Source organism: Lepisosteus platostomus, chromosome 24 (assembly GCF_059453375.1).
Source record: "Lepisosteus platostomus isolate fLepPlt1 chromosome 24, fLepPlt1.hap1, whole genome shotgun sequence".
NCBI lineage: Eukaryota > Metazoa > Chordata > Actinopteri > Semionotiformes > Lepisosteidae > Lepisosteus > Lepisosteus platostomus.
The window spans coordinates 12,080,967-12,102,619 of record NC_142634.1 but is presented as its reverse complement, the minus strand read 5'-3'; the positions used below and the strand labels follow the sequence as shown (position 1 = coordinate 12,102,619).

Genomic DNA, 21,653 nt, shown 5'->3' with positions numbered 1-21,653 from the left:
GTACCCAAGTAAATAAGTTCAAATCATCTTTCAGACATAGTTTATAATTGAAAGCAATGCACTAGAATTAAAGGTCAAACCCAAATGGTCTAGTAAGGGAGTAATTGAAATAGACAGGACTGAAGTAACCTTCTCTTGGTAGATGTTAATATAAATGTTAGTAATTAAATTGACAGCAATTGGATGTCAGTATTAGTAGCAAAGTAGTATGAAAAGTATTCAGTCTTGCTGACCAAGTTTCTATTTCAACAACAATAATCTGTTAAGCAGAAGTGGACGTTAGGAAAGGCCTTTGTGTTTTCAAGGAAACGGTCTACAAAATCTAATTTTTCTAATGTTGTTGCCAAGGACTGTTTTTGCTAAACTGTTATGGAAAGCTGTCATAACATCAATAAAAATCTGGAAAGATAATTTGACGTAAATAGTAGTTGTGTCTATATAAACAGAACACAAAAGCTTTTATAGAGCTTTACAAAACATAAAGCAAAATGCTTTTTATAAAATTAGATGAAGTTTAAAGCATTTAACTCTATTTTATAGCCTTCTATGGTAAGCAGCAACAATGAAGTTGTTAATGAAGTACCAAAGTTTTCTATTTACATTTGGAACATATGAACTCATACATTTCAAAATGTCTCTTAGGCTTGATATATTGACACTGGAGAGCATTTTTTACATTAATGTTTTTTTCATAATAATGGCTACACTCACAGTGTATTTTACTAATTTTATTTTGGGTCATGTTCAGGTTTTTTATTTGAAGCCTTGAATCATAGGTCTCTTTTCCTGTGCCCAGTCTTAACCTTGTCAGTAGATTGAAGAGATTCTTATTAGGATGTCAGAACAGACTGGTTCTCTTCACTTGTTGAGAATCAAAGAAATCTGAAGGTTTTTCAGTATGAATGAGAAGTATAATTTCTTGAAAAAACAGAACTACAGATTATTATGTTTCTGCATATATGAAACAGTAGCTTTACTGTAGCCAGCTTCAGATTTGTGGCATTAAGATGAAGATTATGCATGCATCCTCTAGACATACAGATAATTCATCTCTTATTCACCCTGCCAGATTGCAGAGACAGTGAAAGCCTTCGAGCTCTGGTTAAAGCAGGTCACATTGCTAAATTACAGGTGCATGGAAAACCAGAGGGGTCATTTGTGCATCTGGGGTAGTGTGCATTGGGACGGAGTGGTGACACTGTGGCTACGGATCTGTACCTGTGCCTGTGGCTGGAAGGTTGCCAGTTCAAATCTCGCAACTGGCAGAGGAATCCCACTCCGTTTGGCCCGTGAGCAAGGCCCTTAACCCCAGCTGCTCCAGGGGTGCTGTATAAATGGCTGACCCTGTGCTCTGACCCCAAGCTTCTCTCTCCGTGCCTATTGTGTCTCATGGAGAACAAGCTGGGGTATGAAAAAAGACCAATTCCTAATGCAAGAAATTGTATATGGCTAATGAAGTGATCTCATCTTATCTATCTTATCAGCATGGAAAGCCAGTGAGATTGCTGATCCTCAACTTGTTGTATAGGGCTGCATGTATAGGGGGGATCCCAGTCATACTCTGTTAATGGTACAACCCAGTCATACTCTGTTAATGGCACAGTCTAGATTACAAGCAGTACTGTCACAATTATAGGGCTCAGCTGTCATTTTGGACAGGTTCCTTTTCTGGGTGGCCCACTTGGGAGCACAGCACTATATTCACCTCAGTTAAATTACTGTTCTGGCTACAAAACACCAGTTCTACATTTCTGTAACTTTGAATTTGTTATTTTTAAAATGTAAAGTTGTGTTTCATTGGTTGCAATGGCCGGCTCCTGTGCATATTTAGAAGCGTCCACTTCATTAGTCACTCTGTAGTTTCCAACATGATCCGTTGTTTCCACAAGCATGCTCAGTTCCACTTTGAATGGAAGTGATGGCAAGCCTACTGGGCAGCGCAGGACTCCGTTTAAGCGCGCATGAAACTGTTTAAACCATTATTTCAAATTGGCTGTCGTAAGGCTATCATAAAAAGGTTCCAGCAGCAAAAGCAAAGCTGCTTTCACATATGAATCCTGCTGATAATCTTGCTTTTCAGGTCAGTTTCATTTAAACATAATAGCTAAAGCTTTAAACATTAGATGACAATGTATTTACATGGGTACAATGAAAAAGATTTATTTGATATAGCATCTGGTTATTTGCATTATGTTTGCTTGGGGAATGTATTTACGATATCCTTTCTTGTATGGGTGCCTTAACACACAGATATATATATATATTAGCCTATATACAGTATAACAAAGAACAGAATTATTACATCACTTACACTGGGGTGAAATGTGATTAGAATGATTGTTTGATGACATTTTAAACAGCCCTAAGCATTAATGTGCATAAATGAGACTGGGAATAATCACTAGTAGAAACTGTATCCTGGCACTTGGGGTATAAACACTCCTAAACATAGCCGGCTGCCATATGTTTGGTTCTGTGTTAAAGGAGGTACACAGATTTTTGGAGCACAGAAGTCTGTGTACTGTCCCATGTATCCGACTGTTCTTCCAGGATGGTGCAAATTAAAAAACGAGATGAAAATATGTAAATTGAGACAGAAAATTAGACATAAATACTATTAAATACAAACTTATTAACTTGTCTCTTGAAACTGTACACCACAGATTAAGTTCGGTTAGAAATCTTTCTGAAATCAGTGTTGAATATTTGCTATTACTTGCTAAGATGATCACCATTCAGCAAACTTCAGTACCGATAATACCACACTAACTTACTAGATAACATACTGGTAAATGAGAGTAGTCTATTTATTTAAACTTGAGTATTACAAGTCAGCAAATAACATTGTTTTAAATGTCCATTTGAAATTGTTTGAAATAAAATTTTCTCTGCGATTATATGGCTAGTCATAAAAAAGGGAATGGTGCAAATAAACATGATTGCAGATTTTTAAAATTATTTATGAATGTCATCTTCTTTAAGACACAGTCATCTTGTATACACATTTGCTAAGTCAAGAGCTTTAAAAGGAAAGGAGACTTTAACAGGAATTGCAAGCAAGATCTTACAGTAAACTATCCTCCATTCCTTCCTTTCATCTCAGTCATATTTATATGAAAAAGCCTATTATGTAGGTTTATCATTTTTATTGTCAACTGGAGTTTGTCTTCATTACAGCAGGTCCTGTTCTGCAAAGTCAAAACAAAAGCATGAGATAATGCAATCTAATGCTTAGATGAAGCCAATGATAAAGGGTAATGTAGGAATGTTGTGTTGTGCATGATCTTATAAGGTTATGTGTAGATCCAAGTTCATCTTCCTGCCTAGGAGATGAGACATGCCTTTCTAAGGACTGGTTCTTCAGAGGCATTTTGCAACTAAATGCAACTAAAAGGAATGAAAAGTAAAAACAAATACTTAAAATTACAATGTGATTGGAGTTTTTTATTGCTGTGTGCTGAGGTTGTCTGATTTGTTCTGCGCATTGTTATATCACAAACAAGTACAGCTTGTAAATTGTAGCCCTTCTGCCCCCAGGCAATTGTGCAATTGTGTTAGCAAAGAAATCGTGAAAAGAGCGGTCTGTTTTCTGTCCTTTGAGAGCTTTTAAACACTACTGTTTACTCACCACATGCCTAGGAATATATCTCAAAAGTACAATTTTGTAGTTTGTGTTCAAGGCTGGTTGCCTTGTACACTCAATAACAATATTGCACACATTATTATTTTCTCTAATTTAGGGGCTATTCCATGTTTGTCTTTAAATGCAAGGAACTGTACACAAACGGTATATTACATTACCCAGATCTTGACTTTTAATACAAATTATGTTTTAATCTATCAAACGTAGAGAATGGGCTTTTTTGTTACAACAATCCCCCAAGTTCTAAAGTTCTAAATTAAAGAAAAAACATATATGACTTACACAAATATTTATTATCAGTGTATTTATCTCCTTGATTATCATCTAGTATGCATATACACATGAAATTAACTTCACCTTTGTGTTCTAATGTTATTTTGATGTTAACTTTAAAACCTTGAATTAATTTGTGCAGTGATATATCTAAATATCAAAAGCTTGTGGCTAAAGCATTTTTCCTCCTTTTGGACCTGAACGTAAAGATGGCGCTCTGGAGTGACATTTTAATTGAATGAACCTCATAGTGTTGGCAGCAGCCAGTCTAATTGTTTTTATGAAATGTACCATCTGTACCCTTTGACCTTCAAGCTTGTAAAAATGCTTGAATGTTTCTCCAAAAGATCGCAGGAGTCCATACAAAATTTACGAAGTGCTCACAGCATGTGTGACTCGAGTTTAAAAAGACGACCGCACAAAGGCCTATTGAGTTCCAATGACCTTCCATGCCCACATCACTTGCAAAGCAAAATTTCCATGTTAGAGAAGGTTCTGGATGGGATCTTAGCAGGATCTTAGCACCATGTTTGCCATCTTGCTGTTATCATTAACAAGCATATTTCCTTATTTTTCCTTCAGGGCAGCCAGTTTTGATGTCTACAACACCCTTTGTCCCAAACTCAGCCAGTGCTACAGTACCTCCCATGGTGAGTTTAAAGATGATTTGAGAAATGAATGTATTGGGGACTGCAACTCTCAGTCCTCATTTCTTTAATAACTTCCTGTTTCCTCTGAATGCTTACCTCACTGCAAATGTCACATCTTTCAACTCATTTAATGAAATGTTATTTAGGCACTCAGCCTTTTCTTGTTAACTGCACCAAAGAATATCTTTAAGGCCATAGACGGTGAGTAAATAAAACTTTATTACAAGGAAAAGCAATAAATATGGTGGATGATATGAGATGCTGAGATAAGGAATGATCAGTAAAATAAAAGCTGATATTCAGTGTAACCTACATACTGTATGTCAAATCACAAAAACTTTTATTTTGGATATATAATTATATCATGTTGGAAATTTATATCAATTTGGATATGCTTATTAATGTAAAATTTAGAGACTCCTAAACGTGTCAGTTTGTTTGTCAATGAATCATAGGTCAATGGAATTATTCTCTTAGTAAAGATGTTTTCATATACTGTACGTTGATTACACTCCAAATAAAGACAATAAAGAGAAACAAAGCAAAATTGCTAAGTCAGTCTTATCATGCAAATACTAAATACTGTTTATTCTACCTCCTGTCCAACCCCAACACTGAAGTTGCACCACTCATTTAGCAAGCTTTTAAATAAACACAAAACCTGGGAGCACTGAGCTGTAAAACACCAATTTTTAAAAGAAGCTTTTGATAAAAAAAAAAGTTACTTCTGTTTATTGTAGTTTTACTTCACCTCCTATTAGGTTTTATTTCTGAGCATGTTTAAAAAATATGGGTCTCTGCAGGCTTGTAATTGTTTTTAAATATTTTTCATGATGTACTCTATCACAAATGTGGTATTAAGCAGTCAGTTTTGTAAAAACACGTAAGCAGATGGTGTTGTTGGATTTTAGAGATATAGCTGAGGATCTCAAATTAAAGTCCAGGCAGGACTGTCCTGGCCTGCTGGCCACAGCTGATGAGTGGCCCAGTCATTGATCTTCTGGGGTTTTAATGCTCTGTCCATGGAGATCTTTTCGGCATGGTGTCTTTCAATCATACTGTTTATTTATCGTAGAAGTCCTACAGGTTGATAGCCCAAATTAAAGAAGAACTAAACACATACTGAATAAATGGAAGCAGAGGTGATGTTGTGAAACTTTCCTGGTGTAATAGTACATAATGAGACATGATGTTATCAAGAAAAACAATGTCTGAAATGTGGTGGATGATCATGTACAAGTGGTATGTCAATATGTTGTCTCCTGTACAGCCTGAATGTCAGTATGTGTCCATGTTCCCTTATGTGATAGGCCTCTACTGATGCTTACCATCCAATAATAACAAACCTGACAAACAAGGCCCAGAACTTTCACTATCCGGTGCAAATGCTTGGCTTTCTGGAAAATGTTTCCATCAACCTTCCCAACAAGACTATTCCTGAAAACACTGCCTCCAACTTGACTGAGGTATCTCAATCTTTTCCAAAATAAAGTCAGCATTAACATTGTAAACATCTTTTCCTTTATTTTATAAAGACAATGTTTTTACGTTAGGAATTATAGCGTGCAAGATAAAATAATATGGTTTTGGATTGTTATGGCAGCTTTTTTGAAATATCACCAATGTAAAGCAGATGCAGAAACCATGAAAGCCTAAACGAATCTTCCTTTTTTCTTTATCAGGCATTTTTAAAGACTGTTGAAGAGGTACTTTCCTTACCTGGGTGGCCTGATGAGGTTAGCTGCAATATTTCACTGTGGTTAATATTACATTAAATTAAACAAGATTGTTCTAGTGCATATCCCAATGGTAAACTTTGCTCAAAGCATGGAAAACCTAATCTCAAACCTCAACACAGAGTAAACAGATAAATATGGGCTTCTTAGACAACGAAAAAATGTTTTAAAGAGGTTGTGGTTTGTATGTGAGCAGCACCATAGCCAAGCTTAGTTCTTATTACATGAAGAAATTGTAAACCAGATGTTTTAATACTTGAATACATTCCAGCAAATTACACAGAATCTAAAGTAGACTAGAAGGCACTGAGTATCAGATTTACATAGAACCTAACGCAGACCAGAATGCACTAAATATCAGATTTACCCGCTGTAAATTCCTCTGGTCTCAGGTCTCTTATAAAAGCTATATTAAGCATATGAAGTATTGCCTATTATAAGAGATATATAAAACATATTCAGGGTGTACAGATGTAAATTTATTTTTTTAAACTCTGCAAAAAGGTGCTAAAGGAGGAAACCCGCAATGCCATATGCAATATCAGATAACAATGATCAGAAATTATCCTTTTGCTCTTTCTGTGACCGAGATGTATAAAGTGCTAAATTAGTATATATACTAGTAAATATACTAATTGTGGGGAAAAAACACTGCATATATGTAATTTTCCATTTTTTATTATGTAATATATCATTTTTAGAGTTTCCATATGTGTAGGGTTTAACATGTAGGGTTTAATTTAACATGTGTAGGGTTCCTGTATCAATCTTCCCGTCTTGTGATCTTAATGGATAATTCTTTAAAATGTCAATGTCATATGTGTTACCTTCTCACTTTGTGAAAATGGCTGTTGTTCTTCAGGACAAAGTGGCACATAGGAACATTCGAAGAATTTCCTTGTATTCATAGATAGCACCTTTACACAAGCTTTGTCACAAGCATTACACAAGACACTCAGCTTTGTCCAAACTTGAATTAGCAAAACTCATTAAATAAATTATAAATAAAAAATAAAATAAATAACTCATCTTTTGACTTCTGTACCTCTATACTGTTTAACTGGATGCCAATTATTTTTTTCTTACATTGTCTTCTGTACATATCTGATTATGCATGCATCTTTTTTTTTTACTATAGTCTACCCCAGTAGCCAGTGGTTTGATTGAGACAGTTGAAAAAGTCATGTTACACATGGTTTACAACCTTGAATCCAGTACCCAGACTGTCATATCCATTGATGGGACCTCATCAGTAGCAGGTACCTTTAAAACCTTTGCACTCCCACCACTATAGGAAATTAATGACACAGGCCAATGATTGGTTATTTATGGACCTAGATTTTACTTCTTTCTGCACTAAATGAAGTTGTACCTTGCTTTTTTATTTGTTATACCTTGGATCTGAAATATCAGGATTTTGAAGATTTTTACTACTAAAGGAAAGTGGTAGAATGAAGGACCTCTGTTTCAGATGAGATTTATATTTTATAAGATGTTTTTCCGCATAGTCATATTTCGATTTTTTTCTTTATTGTTCTCACTTCAAAGGTTGACCTCTCTCTTGCACAACCATCTCTTGTGAAAAAGTCTCAGGCAAGATCCTTAATAAACAGACCAAATTTGTATTCTTGATACTGACATCACATTTCACTCTCTATATCCCATACGTTTCAGCCAAACTTGTAAATACATTCCAGAGAATGAATAATATTAACAAATGAAGTGGTGATTGCCATCGTGTGGAGCCTGAGCTGCACTAACAGATTTGTTTCTTTGTCTTTGCATTCTGACAGATTATTCTCTTGTAAAGATCCCACAGAAAATGAACATGTCCCATTACCGCTTTCCCATTAAGGGAAAGAACTATATTTCTGTGCCTGGGGAAGCTTTCACACACAATTGTGAGTATAGGAATTCCTTCCTTCATGTTTCTATATCTAAGTGTATGTGAATTTGCCTTTAATTGTATTTTTTAATTAACCATTTCAACATTTAGCTAAATTGCCAGATTTTGAAAAGGCAGTCCATCATCAATTTTTGCCAACCCAAAATGGGTGAATCCTTTATTTTCTGTGTTTTGAAAATATTGAAAGAAGGTGTGGTAAAGAGAAACAGGAACACAGTAGTTAGGAAATATGCACATGTTAATGTGATGCAAAATTGACAGCAGTACAGTACTTTCACCTTTTTTGCTTGGGAAGTTTGTTGGAGTAAAAAACTTTAACCACTTTGGAGCACGTTCCTCTGTTGTTACTGTACTTGCTAGGTGTCATGAAGTGTAACATTTGCTCATTATAGAATTATATAAAAAAAGGGCTACAACTGGCGAGTTTACATTAATGTTTATTTCTCCCATGAATGGACAAGGCACACGTATGCGAGTGGAAAACTTGTGAAAAAGGCCCCAAAGTCGGCCTCAGGTTTTCCCGGGAAATACTCAAATTCCAACTTTTTTTCAGGATATAAAATTTTCAAGTAATGGAAAACACACACACATAAACTAAGCCAACAGTATCTGGATCTTATCTCTATAATGTGCTTTTGCATTGTTGCAGATGTTCCTTCTAAAATAGTAAAACTACTGATTAGTATTCAAGCCAGCAACACAACACTTTTCTTTACAGCAGCATTGTTCTTTATTATAGCATTCCACCAGGTTTGTTTGTAAAAGTGGAAGACCTGGGGGATATCCTAATACATTCTGAATGTTTAATATTCTCAAAGAGCTTTTTATTCAAAACAGTAGATCTCCTGCTCATTAGCATTCAAGCCAATAACAGCAAAACTAACAATCAAAAGCTTAGTAGAGCTCCACGTGTTTTACAGCAGTATTGTCCTTCACTGTAGGATTCTGTTAGGGTTATTTATGAAATGAAAAGACTTCAAGGATGTCCAAGAAAGTATTGCATTAGGTTTGTATTCTGTTACATAAAAATGGCTGCAAAAAACAGTTTTCTGTAAGATGATAAAATGATCATCTTTTACATAGCATTCCTTTAATAATTTTAAAGCTTATCCCAGAGCTGTCAACACAAATGTAACTGATTTTTCATTATATTCATAGAAATTTAAGCACAGCAACCTGTTCTTTTCTTCTTCACTTCCTATTCCCATCTTTCGTTACACCTGTATTTTATGACAAAACAGTGCTTACCGAGCCATTTAAATTAACAACTTTAATCCTGTATTACAATGGCATTTTCAGCAGTGTAACGTGAAGGAAAGTCTATTTAAAATTAATGCAAGCCTGGACACATGGCATGGCTCATTAAAGGCGCCTAGTGGAGGTTGTATAACTCAGTCAAATGCATGTAAAACAGCAAGACATTTTTGAAAACCAGGTTAAATGAAATTCTAATTAAAAAATGGGAGCCTTTAATGTAAATTTCTGCGAGTATACGTATATTTCTAAATGTGTAGCTTTTGGTAAAGCAGAAAAGAAATTGTCTGTACTATAAGGGTAGATCCGTCTGAAGAGATCCTTATCCATACTGGTGATTATTCTATGGAAGCCTTGCTGTTCTTCTGAAAACAAGACTCAGTCCGGTCCATCAAAGTATGTTATGAGACTGAAAAAGGCAGGGTTCACTTTTCCCAAAGCATGCTGATGTCTCATTCTCTTTCACTTCTCTGCAACCACATTGTCACAGAGGTTTATCTCTTCAGGGGATCGATAGCAATGGCCCTCTATTAGAAAGACCATTGTGAAGCCTCAACTGTGCTCAAGGTTGGAACTCCACTAACATAATACAGAACATTTCACCTTTCACTTCTTTGGGGCTTTCAGAGTTCAGGCTTTGTTACGTTACTTGAACAATTTCTGTTTACTTTTCCCTTCTGAGCTCCTGAACCCCTTATGAGATACTTAAAAAAAATAATTGTAGCTGCCTTTTCATAAAAAAAATAAAATAAAATATCCGTGTACCTTTCTTGGGCGACTGACTTTTTGAAGCTTTAAGAAATGTAGAGCCACTTGATAAATTTGAAATACCTGTATTGTTACTGAAGGCTTTTTGTCATGTATTTCTTTTATTAAAAGCTGTTTGAATCCAGCTTGCAACACTGCCTTAAACTAATTATGTGCCTCTCTAATTTCATTAATAAATGAAATGTCCACAGCCAGAGAAGTACTGAATTTGTCTGGCTTACTTAGATGTTTAGCGTTGTTCTCTCTTTTTCCTATGGATTATTTTTTCAGTCCTTTAAATGTTGGTGCTGAAGGACCACACACCTGCTGGTTTTTGTTCCAGCCAAGCTTTTAGTTACTTATTACAGCTTTAATGGGATTAATAATAGGAATAATTATTAAACCTGTAGGAAATCTTTAACCTGATGGAGATTGCCATTGAACTATTGCTTTTCACAAGTAACATAAAATCCCAAACACAAATCCTCCAACAACTTGTTAGCTCAATTAAAGCTTCAATCAGGTGATTAAGCTCAGGTGATGTGAAATCCAGCTGGTGTGTGGTTTTTCAGGACCCTGGGAACCCCTGTTTAACATCACTTATTGCTCTGAACAGTGATTAATCTGGGCTTTGTTTTGAGGCTACAAGCCACAGCCTTCAGACAGCATTGCAGAGATTGCTATTGTTTCACATTGTGGGATGCTTTCAGAACACAGGAAGTTACTTCAAGGTTCTGATTTACGTCACATTCCCTTCCCTCCTGCCGATAGTGAAAGCTTCTTTATCAGGTTTTTCACCAGTCAGTGATTAATTTGACAGTGCTGTGGTTTATTGAGACCTTGAATACTAGGGCTGAAGCTTTTAAAAACTGCTTTACTTTCAATGTAGGAAGATTTTTAAAATAAAATCATTATTAGATTTACCTTGCTGTTTCCTTTAAAAGATTAGATTCTGTACATACAGCATATGTGTAAACATCAGTCATATATGTATGCATGTATATACTGAGGGTTAATAAAATACATTTGTTACTATGTTAATTCTTCATTCTGTATTGGATACGATTTGTACCTGTAATGAGAAGTGCTGAATGCCAGGATACACTCCTGATAAGATGAGGCTTTGAGTTGAATCACTACAGATTAATATTTTAATCCAATGAAATTGTTATTTTTTCAATTTCAAGTGAATTTGATGACTTGACTTTGGTATTTTTTTATTTTACTCTATATTGAACTAATTTGATCTAAACAAAAAATATGTGTAATGAATGGGGTAATTCTGAACTGTGGTCAGTTGGTGTCAAAGGACTAGGCAAGACAGTGTTGTCTCAGATGAGCAGGATTTACAGTAGGGCTGCATGTATTTCTGAGGAACTGACTTTATGAGCTAAGTTAGACACATGGCATGCTGCTGTCTACTTTCACCCACATACAAGCAAACAAAATTCTTATTAGCTGGGGAGTGTAAACCCAGGCAGGTAAGTGCTAATTAATTTCTACAGAGAGCCAGAATTTTACCAGCTCAATGAAAAATGAAAGCTGCAGGTCTGTGATTTGTTTTTAATACACCGATTCATTTCTTTTTTTTTCCTGTTTTCCTATTCTTATTCCCCCTCAGCACAAACAACCATTGTGGGACTCTTCTACCACACCATGCACAGATACTACAAGAAAATCAACCCACTCAGCACAAAGTAAGTTCTGTCACTGGTGAACCTGGTAGCAACTAATCACGATTTCTCTAACTTGAGTTGAACTACATTATTACCACATCAAAAACTTTGAGTTTGATTAGTTTAATTCGTGTAAAATAGATCCTAAAGGACTGAATGCCCTAGAGCTGATTAAAAGAAAAATATATGAGGATGATATTTAAGTTAATTAATGAAGGTATCTTTAAAAATCAGAATGTCTTACAGGGAATGTGTCCCTAGGCATTTCACTCCTGCTGAGGACATTTTTACAATATCTTCAATTTCTACTGAAACAAACATTGCACACATAATGTGATATACACACATGATTTTATTTTGCTATTTTGTTAGGTTATTCATGCTTTCAAAATCTTTCTATCACATCTGTTACTTTCATTCTTGATTGTTGTAGATTCCACGTTTGTAGAAAACTTTATTAACCCCTTAAAAACAAAATGTTCTTAAGATGAGCGAAAATGTTTAAGTAAACTTTTAAATGTGTAAATGTTTAAGTTAACTTTTTCAGAAATATCTGTCCTCTCTTTTGCTCTGGTGTGAGTCCCAGCTTTCACGTCATCATAAAGCTTGGAATGTTGCTTTCTGTAACTATAACAAGTCAAAAAGTGCAAATACAGTTGTTTCCTTTTTTGTAGGGCTGTCATTGAGAATTATGAATTTCTGAAACGTATACTGTAGTATCGATTCTTAGTTTCACACAATTAGTACTCTTTTCAGATAAAACGTCAGTTGCTCGTCCTATAATTCACTGATAAGCCATTAATTGTTAAATCACTTGAATCAGAATTTACTAATAGTCAGATAAATTGACTACAGAGTACAGAACAAGACTTAATAGTTATTGAGTTATAATAGTTATTAATCCTATGGTAATCTCCTAATCTCAAACAAAGTAAAAATGCTTTCACCCCTGCTTCCACAATAATATAACTGAAAATATCAAGAGAGCCTGAGCATTGTGAATTGTGAATTCTACACTGGGGACCATTAGTATTCTGTATTAAATTTGTATTCACAGGGCTGTCAGGGGAAACATATACTCTATAATAAAGAAACTGTGAACTAGATACGGCACATGCCCTTATTTCATTGGATTTTTACACAGTATAACATACTGTGGAAGGTATTATTTTCTGTATGATTAAGAGTTTTTTCAACTTCAAACATAGTTAAGATTGGTTTAGCATTTAGAAAAAAATAAGATTCGATTTTACAGGATCTAGAGAATTATGTTATTGAAGACACTAAAGCAATGCTCCTAATGCTTCTCAGATTACAGTTGTATTGCAAACACACTGTACAGTACCAATAGCAAGCCACACCAATGTGCATGGAGAAGATACTGTCTTTGTGCATATAGGGAGAATCCGATGTTCAATCAGTTGAAACCGTGGTTTTCACAATGTTATGAAGACACTGCTTCCAAATGTGGCTTAAATGTGTGAAGTGAAATGGGAACTAAGCAGAAATGTAAGCCTACACACATTTTCACCCAAGTTATTGCTAGCTATTACATTGTACTTGAGTTCAATTGTAATAAATCAGTTGTCAGAAAAAAACTGGGACCATTTCTTTTGTGGCAACTCTCCTATTTTCAGCAGTTTAAAACAATAGTCATGGGAACTCTACAGCACTGAAATAAACAGGAAATTCTAGCATTTTTACATTTGGTCAGGATTGTTTTTTGAATTTGCTGTCGAATCAATTATGGTTAACTTTTTATTCTTCCCGCACACTTACTTGAGTGCAACCTGTTTCCGTGCAGTGTTGTGTCACACCACTAAGTTACTTGTTGCAATCTTTTTTCTGCTTGTTCTCCATAAACGGTTACATAACTGTATGTAACAGCTATCTGATGATTTCTCCTGACTTAATTTTGCATCAGTGCCTAGTAAATGGAGTAGCTGGTGTTTAATTTAGTGTGGAAGTGAGAATGTAAGGCTAAATAAAGCTTGAGTGCACCTCACAAATAAATGAAAACGATGAATCATTGAGAAAGCCCAGGCGAAGGATGATGTTAATTTTCATAAAAAATGAGGGATAAAAAGATTTGTGAGTGTCCGCTTAAGCATGCTAAAAACATTTGTTCATTTTTTTATGAAGCACACAGGTTAACACTCAAGATGTAATGGCTTTAAACTTCTAATAGCCAAACTTTGATTAATTCAAAGTGCCTTAGGCCCGACTAGAATGACAGCTGACAGATTTTAGATAAAAAATTTGCTTGGAATGTGATAAAGAGGTCAGGAAAAACTTGCATTCAACATCTTTTTAGAAGACTTTGCCTTTATTGTGACATGAACAAAAGCATGACCAGTGTCAGGTAGGGTTCCCCTGGGATAATGTAGTGTTACATAATGGCCAATAACTTCAGTTGCTTTCTTTGGCAGCAGAGGGTTGTAACATGGCTTGATAATGTCAACTTTCAACAGATGTCTTTACCTTAGGTAGATGTTGAAATATTTTAAATCAGATTTTGTGCATTTTTAAGCAATTTTAAGTTTTCCATGTTTATGTCTAGAATGCTCTGAGCGTCTCGTTTTTTTCTGCTGTTGCATGTAGAATTAATGAGGCTGCCGATTTCAAAGATTGCCAGATCCAAGTGAACAGTTACCTGATTTCCCTGAAGGTCGAACCCCCTCCTGCACTGTCTGTCAACCTCTCAGGATCCCCCCTCATCAAAATCGTCCTTACACATTTACTGGTAAGACATGATTTACTTTGTGCTACTGTATTGTGACATGCCATCGCTATTTCTTTGTACGAATGCAAGTAAAACAAACAGGAACCTACCAACTAGCTGGTCTGCTCTCACTCCCCTGCTCCTAAGATTGTGGTGTAACTGACATAGTGCAGCACTGAGTGTACTTTCTGTCTCTCTTGGGGAAGATAGGTCATTTATTGGGCAGATGTCAATATTCTGTAAATTGTATTTTATGCTTTCAAGACTGAAGAAAAACCTCAGAACATGAGGAGGTAATTAGGCCAAGGTTATCTCATCTATCTGCTTAAAGGTTTACTTCCAAGTTAACTCATCAAGACAGTGATAGGCATGGAGAGTATGTAAAGTCACCTCTAGCAGAATTTTGAATTTCTTAATCAAATCTTGTCCTAGAATCCATTTGCTTTTTCTCTATAAATATTCCATTTCGTCAGTGTAGTGGTCCTCGTGTTATTCTGCCTCTCAACAGTAAAATCCACTGTCCCTTCTATGATATTCAATTTATATGCTGAGTCTGAAGTACATTCTGTGAGTCTCAAGTACAAACCACTAGGGTTCTCTTAAATAGAAATGTGAGGTGCACAGAGCACTGTGATCTAAATAGAAACAATGTTGTGTTGCCACTGGAGGATGGAATTCTCATTAGTCACATTGGTAAGGTTGCCCATTCTATTTCTTTGGATTATTTCTTGTAATTTAAGTCAAACTAAGTGAGGCATTAAACTGGATACCAGCCTATGATTGCTGTGAAAGTCCCCTTAGTATCTGTAACCAGCCTTTTGGCTTAGGCAAAGACCTCATAGGAGTTACATAGCAAGAATCAAGAGATCTTTAAAATGTAATAAACAACCTGTGGTTGCCCTTTTTTACTTGACTTGTGCTTATGTTGCTAATGGGACAACCACAATGTGTAATGATTTTCCTAAATGTTTTAAGTATAAGTGTACAATTCAAATATTCCATTTATTGCTCCATGTATTGTGACAATGTTCTTGGAACCAGTTGAAAATCCTTCCATTTTTGATCTTCTTGTTTCATTTGTTTGCTGTTTTAATGCATTTAATAAGGCACACCTGTTGTAATTTGGATTCCATGTCTAAATATTTGTTTCATTCACATTCTGTTGCGATCACCTGTTTTGTGTCTGAGGTGTTCAATTCTGTTTTGTGGACAGATGTTTTTGTGCATCCCCAGGCTTAAATCAGTATGTCATAAGACCATTACTGAAGAAGCCTTCAATAGATCAGAATATCTCTGTAACTATGGACAACATGAAATCTACTTATTGTAGCAAAGGTTTTTAGTCGTGGCCACTAATTTACAGTCTGTGTTACTTTAACATATAAAAATAGCTCAGCAACAGCTTCTGTTGATGTTGTGAACAATCAGTTAAAGACCTTGGGTTCTGGTTCCTTCAGTTATTGCCTAATTTGGATGTTGTGTTTGACACTTTTGATGTGAACATCCTTCTTAAAGGTTTATTGCTAGAATAGGCACACAATTTTGTACCACTTGATTATTGTGTGTCTGCCATAACAGCCTTTTCTATTGGTGTGCCTCAGGGGTCTGTATTAGGCCTCTTCTTGAATAATATCTATATGTTACCTATATGTTGGGTGAGACTGCATGACACTGGATATCATTTATATCATGAAGATGCTCAATTTTAACTTGGATACTCAAGCAACAGTTTCCTTGCTTATGTCACACTAACAGGATATAAAAACATAGCACACTTTCCTTATGTTTAATACTGATAGAACAAAAATGGTATTAGTTGGTTCTACAAACTGAATTGTTAAATTTTTAAGTTTAAGGCTGTCACAATAATTTTGAATTTACTATGCATAGTATTGTCAGAAAGTTTGATTCTACTCTAAGCTTTGTACTACATATTTGAAGCATCCTTTAAAGCATCCTATATTCATTTGCAGAATATTGATCAAATCAGCTCCCGCTTAGCCTTTGTTTTATCTATGGTTGACTATTGTATTGCACTGTTGGCAGCATCTCAAAAATTTCACTTGAAAGTTTCCAGCTTGTGCAAAACAATCCTGAACTGCTTTTCTCAAAAACATTTATACTGTTTTTTTCTACTTTTTTTCTGCCTTTTCTCATTTTGTTTTTAATGTTTTCTTTTATGTCATTTTGCACAACCCATTTGTTTAATTAATTAAATTTGTTTGATTGGTATTACAATTCCCATCGGGAGGTTAGGGATTGACCGGAATATTTAACTCATTTCAGTTATACATAGCCTTTTCTTTGTTTCTTATGACTTTTGTGACCCTGAATTAAAAAGGAGCTTTCCTTATGGATGAAAGTCCTTCCATGTTTAATAGCACGTTTTTGCAGGGATCTGCCAGAGTTCTTGATGGGAATCTATTTTTAACAATGCCCTCTATCCCAGGCTTTTTTAAAAATGAAACATGTGGTATACAATAAATATAGTTATTGAAATTTGAACTTTGGGTTTTCAATGCTTTGAAAGGAGAAAAATATTTCACTTTATGGAGAGCATAGTTTTGCTTTGATAATCATTACGGCTGGGATTTAGCAAAGGATATATTCACAAGCCAATTTTCCATGGGAAATGCAGTCAAAAACCTAAATGAAAGGGAGTGATTTGAGTGAATTAATAAAATATGTATGGCACTGGTTAACCTTAGATTAGTGTTGAGTTGTACCAATAAGTGTACAGCCTCTAACCTCTAACCTAATGAATTGCTTTTCACTGTTTGTTACTTCCATCTATATTTTTAAAAAGTCAGCAAAGTTAACATTCTTTCTTGACCTTCTATAGTTTTGCCTCTTATTCTACCTGTTGTCTTTAGATATATTACACTATTAAAGCTACTAACAAAATTTTCTAATATTCCGCATCTCCAGTTTAATATTCTCAAATGTAAAGAGTAGGCTTTGTAGAAAGTTATGAAGATGTAGAAACTAGAGTGACTGTGGATTTTTTTATCATTTAAGAAGAAAGTTTTGGGAGAAGTAAAACGCTATATTTCAGTAACTCTTGAATATGAATAGAGAAGGTAATTTTTCAAATTATTTTTATCTTTATATTTTATTCATATTTATTAATGCAGGCATTTCTGAGAGAACAAAAAACTTAGTCAGAAGGGTTGGATAGACTCCTGCTTTGTGAAATGCTTTATGTATAAAAATGTTCTCTTCTTTCGTCTTCCTGCTGTCTTTAAATTTATTAAATGAGTGTTAAGGAAAGGGCACTACTATATTTAGTGAATTAAGAAAAAAAACAGTAAAATAACTGAAATACAGTTAAGCACAAGAAGCACTCTATGGAGGTATTACATTTCGCTCTTTGAAAGTGCTTTTCCAGCTAGAGCAGGTTCCAGGCAGAAAACGTTCAGTTGCTATTAAAATAAATTGCCATCAAAGTGGTTTTTGTAAAGATATTCAAAATAAATGAGAAACACTCCGCTATGCTTAACTGTCTAGATTTGTTTTGTTATACCTTTCCTCAAAGAGAAATGTTTACTTTGTAATTACCAAGCATTGTCCTTGTCAAATGGTTGCTTAGTTTATTTTACTAGACACCCATCTCCTTTCTTAGATGGAATTCCACAGAAAATTTCCTTTTTTGGATTGTTACACACAAATACCAGTACACACGCCTGTTGGCAGTCATTTTAATAAGATTGAATTATTGGTCTATGCATTACATTTGCAATGAACAATATTATGATTAAAGCTGCAGCAAAATCTGTAAAAAAGGTACCGGTAATGTTCAGTGATTAAACAGCAACATTGTGAAAAGATGACTACAGAGCCAAAATAATGAAGATGCAATTTTATCATTTTTTTGTCTAGAACTGCACCAGAATAAATAACCTAATATCTGGGAATTTAGGATGCAAATGTGCTTTGTTTCTTGAAAAACACGGAAAAGATCTATAGTCCACTGGTATTTGAGTTTATGGAATAGGATGGGAATGTAGTGAATTATATTTGCGTGGTGAGTAACTTAAAAAGAAGAGCAATTATTTGAGGACAAAGCTTACATAATCATGAAGAAAATCAAAGGAGCTAAGGCCACTACTTATTCAAGGAGCTCACAGATTCTGTGAAATTGGGACATTTGCTATGTTCCAGTTACACTGAGCAGAAAGCAAGTTGCTATATCCCAAGACTAGCACTCTTTTCAGGAACTGTGAGGTTTCCCAGAAGTACTTTAAAAATTTATATCCACGGCTGCAATTCTGGTATGATATACGTGATGTGCTGACCTCTTTGGTGTTAACTACCTCTGTTTAAGAGACTGTAACCTCAGATGAACAAAGAAGCTGTTGAGTGACTACATTCAGTTAATTAAAGCTGAAGCATTGCATTGAAAAGGGGTACCGTATTAGGAGTGCTTTGCTGTCAGCCTGGGCCATATTTTTCAAACTTTTTCCCCTGCTCCTTGGTTACCTCATTTTGGCCTCTCCCTGTTAATTACAGCGAAAACGAAATTCTGTGATTAATCTGAAAGTTTTTCTTTTGATGTCTCAATGCAAGGCAAAGGTATTTGTAATTAGGAATGACCTTTATTGTGCAGGAAGTCTGCACTCTGCTTCATGCTGGTATGACTATAGCTCTGTTATCATAACCATGGTATTATACAATATTAATGTTCTATTTATTAATACATGAAGTATTGTTTTCCTATATCAGGAGCAGAATAACTGAGTAATTTATTCAATGTAATTCCTGTTCTAAGTTTATTGAATAGTCATTCATCCTAGGGATTAAGTGCTAACATGGTCTATTAAATTAACTAATCCATAGTACAGGGTGTCAATGTTTGTTGTTGCATGTGCAAGTTGTTGACATTTAAAGGTGTCATTTTAGGACTTGCAAATTAAATTCTGGGTGCCGGATAGCACAGGCAAGTTATTCAGAATGTGACCTCTGATATTTAGCATTTCTATTTGATTTAGGATAGAAAATCCAGTGGAAATTAGGTCACAGCAACAGAATGCAATGGTGCAGCCGCCTTTCTTGAGAGAAGTGCCAATCAGAATTGTAAGGTATAGTTTGGATTTGTCATTTTAGCTCTGAATGGGAGTAGGAATATACCTAATGAAAAAGGCATTTCTTAAGATATTGCATTAAAATGGAGATAAGTCTGTCTTGGATTGTATGCATTTGCTTTAATCGTAATTCCTTGCAATAATGGGCTGAACAGTGAGTCTTCGTTCCCAGTCCCAGAGAGTGACCTATTATCAATTGCTGCAGCTATAGCTGACTTGTTTCTCATGCCAACATTGCATCGTGTTGATTGGGTCTTGGCATTGGAAGTGATTTATTGCACCCTGAGTTGAGGGGAAAGGAGGTGTGTGCAGGGGCGTGCAGTTAAACATTAATAAAAATAACCTGGTGCCTGATTGCAATGAAAGATTGGGGTGAAGAAATGGAAACAGTGATTTTGCAATAAGTGCCTCTGTTGCTCTGGGTCTAAAATGAAAAGATTTAAAAAAAATACATTTTGACATTCAAGGACTTGCTAAACATCCTAATAAATCGTGCTTGCACTGCATGATTCACAGAGCAGCTTCCATTGACCGACTAATAGATAACAACAGCTTCCTCTTTTTGTTTTAAACACAAAGTTGTCAGGAATGTTGGTAGTAATCATTTCTGCATAAACTATTAGGCATCGTAAGTCATTTGACTGTGTTTGATTTGATAATAACAAAAATAATGACAAAGTACCAAGCCAGTGAGACCTACTTTATTCTGTTTCTTGTAAAGTTCAATTTCCAGGGCTACCCATTACACTTTGTTGTTTTCATGTTGTATTGCACATAAAGTTAAATGGCTTATCTTAATTGTTAAGTACTGTGTCTGTTCTTTTTTTTCCTGTTTGTTTTAGAATGTGGAACTCCCTTGACTGGAGTTGAAAAATGCTTTTGTGAAAACAAAAATGTTTAGGAAAACTGTTGAAATAAATATTTTTTTCTTTTTTTACAAGCATAGCCAAAGTTAGTATCAGAAATTTCTACAACAATAATAACCAGTCTTAACTGCCAGCGACTTTTTATAACTCCCAGAACACACCCAAATCTTGTGGGAAAAAACTCTCTCTCACTCTGGGTAGTGGACTGATCAATTACAGATGGAAGTCTGGCACTTGGTGTGATCCTGCTGCCAAGAGTTATGCACAGAAATTCTGGAAATGAACAGAGTAATCTGCCCAGTTGGTAAGACTTCTGTAATCTGTCTTAAAAACACCAGCTCCATTACTGTGGCTCTGCTTCTAGATTCAGCAAAGCGCCCAGAGGTCAGGGCTACCACTTCCTGTCAATTGATCAAACTAAGTAATGTGCAGAGATGTCAGGTGTGACATTTGTACAGTATTCAGTTAAGGATCTGTGTTATTTTTGAAAGTGCTTGCTCTATTCCTTTGAGGTTTTTCTATGGCTGAAAATCAATCGACGGAATAATTCAATAATTTCCTTGAAGATAAATAAAATGCCTGTATAATAATATAAGACCGTTATTCAGATCCACCTGTGTAGATGTTATTTATATGTAGCATTTCGTACGTTTTCAAATGTGAAGCCAAAACTACGTACCCTACAAATGGCATCTAGATAATGGGAAATAAATATCCAGATTTTATTTTTATTGCCTTTAAACTGTAGGGTATTCCATACTCAGAACAGGTAAAACATCAGGTTTGAGGAAGATGTGTTGGTTAGGTCTCTTTGTTTATCCATGTAACATATGAACTAATTATTAAAAAGCTTAGGCTTTATATTTACTGTGATTTGCATCATTGCTTATGGCTTAACTGGTGCTACTAGATTGTGGAGTAACTGAGAAGTTAAATATCTTTGGTGATGTTGACTTTTCTTTAATAGAAGAGCTACATTAATCAGCAAATTCACATTTTACAAGGAAACTTCTACAGCCTGATACCTTGTTCAGAAGGAAGTCTTTCTTAATGGAGGACAAGAGATACTAGAGATATTATTTAAGAGCAAGATGTTCAA

At 35.2% G+C, this 21,653-nt stretch overlaps 1 protein-coding gene across 4 annotated transcripts in view; it reads left to right on the top strand.

Moving 5' to 3' along the window:
• The window catches only part of adgrd1 (adhesion G protein-coupled receptor D1), an 80,951-nt gene that overhangs the window by 9,648 nt on the left and 49,650 nt on the right, over positions 1–21,653 (top strand). For all 4 annotated transcript variants that reach the window (XM_088618098.1, XM_088618097.1, XM_088618100.1 and 1 more), the window contains 7 exons: positions 4,499–4,566; positions 5,877–6,032; positions 6,249–6,302; positions 7,441–7,561; positions 8,096–8,203; positions 11,831–11,906; positions 14,487–14,628. In XM_088618098.1, the coding sequence (XP_088474224.1) occupies positions 4,499–4,566; positions 5,877–6,032; positions 6,249–6,302; positions 7,441–7,561; positions 8,096–8,203; positions 11,831–11,906; positions 14,487–14,628 (725 nt within the window). The remainder of the gene's footprint in view (positions 1–4,498; positions 4,567–5,876; positions 6,033–6,248; positions 6,303–7,440; positions 7,562–8,095; positions 8,204–11,830; positions 11,907–14,486; positions 14,629–21,653) is intronic.